This window comes from Chrysochloris asiatica, unplaced genomic scaffold (genome assembly GCF_000296735.1).
Source record: "Chrysochloris asiatica unplaced genomic scaffold, ChrAsi1.0 scaffold00027, whole genome shotgun sequence".
NCBI classification, from domain to species: domain Eukaryota; kingdom Metazoa; phylum Chordata; class Mammalia; order Afrosoricida; family Chrysochloridae; genus Chrysochloris; species Chrysochloris asiatica.
The window spans coordinates 4,554,326-4,557,250 of record NW_006408545.1 but is presented as its reverse complement, the minus strand read 5'-3'; the positions used below and the strand labels follow the sequence as shown (position 1 = coordinate 4,557,250).

At 38.1% G+C, this 2,925-nt stretch overlaps 1 protein-coding gene across 3 annotated transcripts in view; it reads right to left on the bottom strand.

Annotated features, from left to right (window-relative positions):
* Nucleotides 1-2,925, bottom strand: part of FAM184A (family with sequence similarity 184, member A) — a 210,548-nt gene that overhangs the window by 77,740 nt on the left and 129,883 nt on the right. For all 3 annotated transcript variants that reach the window (XM_006839883.1, XM_006839885.1, XM_006839884.1), the window contains one exon: nt 2,495-2,656. In XM_006839883.1, the coding sequence (XP_006839946.1) occupies nt 2,495-2,656 (162 nt within the window). The remainder of the gene's footprint in view (nt 1-2,494; nt 2,657-2,925) is intronic.

Here is a 2,925-nt window from a genome sequence, read left to right as displayed (position 1 = left end):
TTATCTATTAAAGTGTGAGCTGCCGTTTCACTTTTTGGAATTTCCCTAATGTCAATTTACTGAAAAAAGCAATATAGCTATACCTTAATGACATGATTAAAATAATTATCAGGAATGAAGCCTTCTAACTAAATATTTTTATCATGTAACTTGACACTAATGCTGCATGTGTGTAGTGTTATGACAGTATGATGTGATATATATATGAAACATCTGCAGATTAGCATAAATCAAGCGGCTCCCTGACATCTGGGGCTGGAGGTGACCTCTTTAGACAATACCAGCAGGCATGGGTCCTGTGCCAACAGCATGGCTGCTCTTAGAGTACAAGCCAAAGAGGACCAGATGATGGTCCATCCTCCTGTTATCACAGCCACCCTTTCTGAACCATGGACTTACTGAAACAGTCTTTGGTGAAACATTTGTGGAGGGGACAGACTTATGCGAAAGAAGCAAGCCAATGTTAAAATTGCCTGTCTGGCTAAAGTAGTACAACTAAAAGTGAATTCAGCCATTTCAGCCAACTGTTCTTTCACTTCACTTGCCTTTCCACCAAAGGTAGCATTAAAGTGTCGTCAAGTCGGTTCCAACTCATAGCAACCTTGTATAGCAGCGGTGGGGAACCCTTTTTCTGACAAAATTTAAAACATCATTCGTGGGACATATAAAATAATCAAATTAAAAATTAGCCTGATACATTTGGTCACATATTTAATTAACTTATCCCTATGTGGTGGTTAGATCAGTGGTTGCCTTGGCAGGGCTAGACCAAATGATTCTGTGGGCCTTATATGGTCCTCAGGTTGAACCACTGACCTAGTGGTTCAAACTGACCTTGTGGTCCAGTGTTTATCCTATAGCACCACATAAAGACAGTTACTTTATAATTTTAAAAGCACTTTATTAAACAATCTAGCAGGAGTGGGGGAGGGAGCAAAAGAAAAACACTTGCTTTTAAGAAGTTTACACACAGTTGTCATAAAAAGATTTAGCCATATTTTCTCAATTACAATTGTTCAGTAGAACAGAAAATAAATGGTTGGTAGAATTTTGCTGAACAATCTAAACATGACAAAGGTCCTTAAAGAGATAAAACTGAATCCATAGCCCTAACTCTTAGTGCCAGGATGTTGTTGTTGTTGCTATGTGCCATCAAGTCAGTTCTGACTCATAGCAACCCTGTATAAGGTTTTCAAGGAGCAGCTAGTGGGTTTCAACCGTCAGCCTTGTGGTTAGCAGTCAAGTGCTGATCCTACAGTGCCACACCAGAAGTCCAGTGCCAGGATAGGAGGGAAAACATGGCACCCAGTGTGAAATGCCCTGGAGGCAGGCAATGGGCAAACAGCAAGGTGAGTGACACAGAATATCCTAGTTATCTCATGCACAGCTGATATTCTCTGGGACTCCTGGTGTGGCGCTGTAGGATCAGCACTGGTCAGCAGTTTAAACCCACCAGTTGCTTCTTGGAAATCCTATATAGGGTTGTGAAGAATCAGAACCAAGTCCATGGCACTTAAATACAACAATAATATTCACCTAGGAGTCTTGGTGTAGTGCTGTAGGATAAACACTGGACAGCTAACTACAAGGCTGGTGATTCAAACCCACCAGCCTCGCCTTGAAAACCCTAAACAGGGTCACTATGAGTCAGAACCATCTTGACAACACTTAAAAACAACATTCAGTAGAAATATTTCAACTGCTTTTAATTTTTAAATGCACCCTATTATCATGAAATAGATATCCATCATTTTTTGTTATTTTGACAATGGAAAAAGTATCTCTTCAAACAGTTTTGTTCTATGGTTCGGTTTTATCCCCAAGAATCCTGTCACTGAGGTTATATTAATATGATTGACATAAAGTAAATCAAGTATATTGAGTTCTATTATACTTGTGCTAAATATCAGCCTATTCTTTGTTATCTAGTAAACAATACTATGACATAGCCAAAATAGAAAAGTAAATCAAAGGTATAGTTATAATCCTACTATAATAATCTGCTTATTTTGACATAAAACTCAAAACTATATATTTACAGAGGGTATAATAATACTTTAAATATAAATGAATTATATTTTATACAAGTATACTAGCGCTAAAGTGTCCTGGTTTGCATGCTTTTGAAATGTCTCAATTTGTATTTCTCTATCTGCAAACTTGCTAGCTCCTATATCTTAGTTTTATAGACTCATTTCTCTATTGGCTGAGGCAGTCTACATTTCCTTCTACTTGAGAATGGAAGAGAAAGGCAGAATCTTCTCAAAATTCGTAGATCATGGAGAATCACTCAGTTGCTGTCTGTGCAGGGGCATTACGATTTTTAGATTCATGCACACCAGGGAGCTTCAAAAAGTTGTGGAAAAATTTCATGATCTTTTCATTCCATTTTCCACAGACTTTTAGCATTCCCTGTATACAGTGTGACATTAACAGCAAACTTAAAAGCAAAGCAGCAATATTTTTACTTTAGTGATATTTAGAGTATGATTACCTCAATATGAAATAAAGCATCTTTGGTCTCCTTCAGTCTGCCTTTAGTCATGTCAAGTTCATTTTGAAGCCTTTCCTGAGAGTCCTGGAGACTAGCAATGAGTCCTTCTGCAGAGCCAAGACCTTGTTCACTTTGCCTTACCATGTCTTGTAGACGGCCAACCTGCAAACAAAGAGAGTACCTTTAACAGAGATCTTTTTGATAGACTAGTAAAACAATCACATTTGTCTTTTTAGTTTTAATTTTCCTTAGTGGATGGTTTCTTGATGAATTTGGAAGCACTGAAATAATCATGACAGCTGTAGTCTTGTTGTTTTTTGAAACGGCATCTATATTAACGAGGTGACTAAGTGCTCAGCTGTTAACTGAAAGGTCAGCGACTTGAACCCAACAGTCATACTAGGGGAGAAAAGAGATGGCAAGTCTGCATC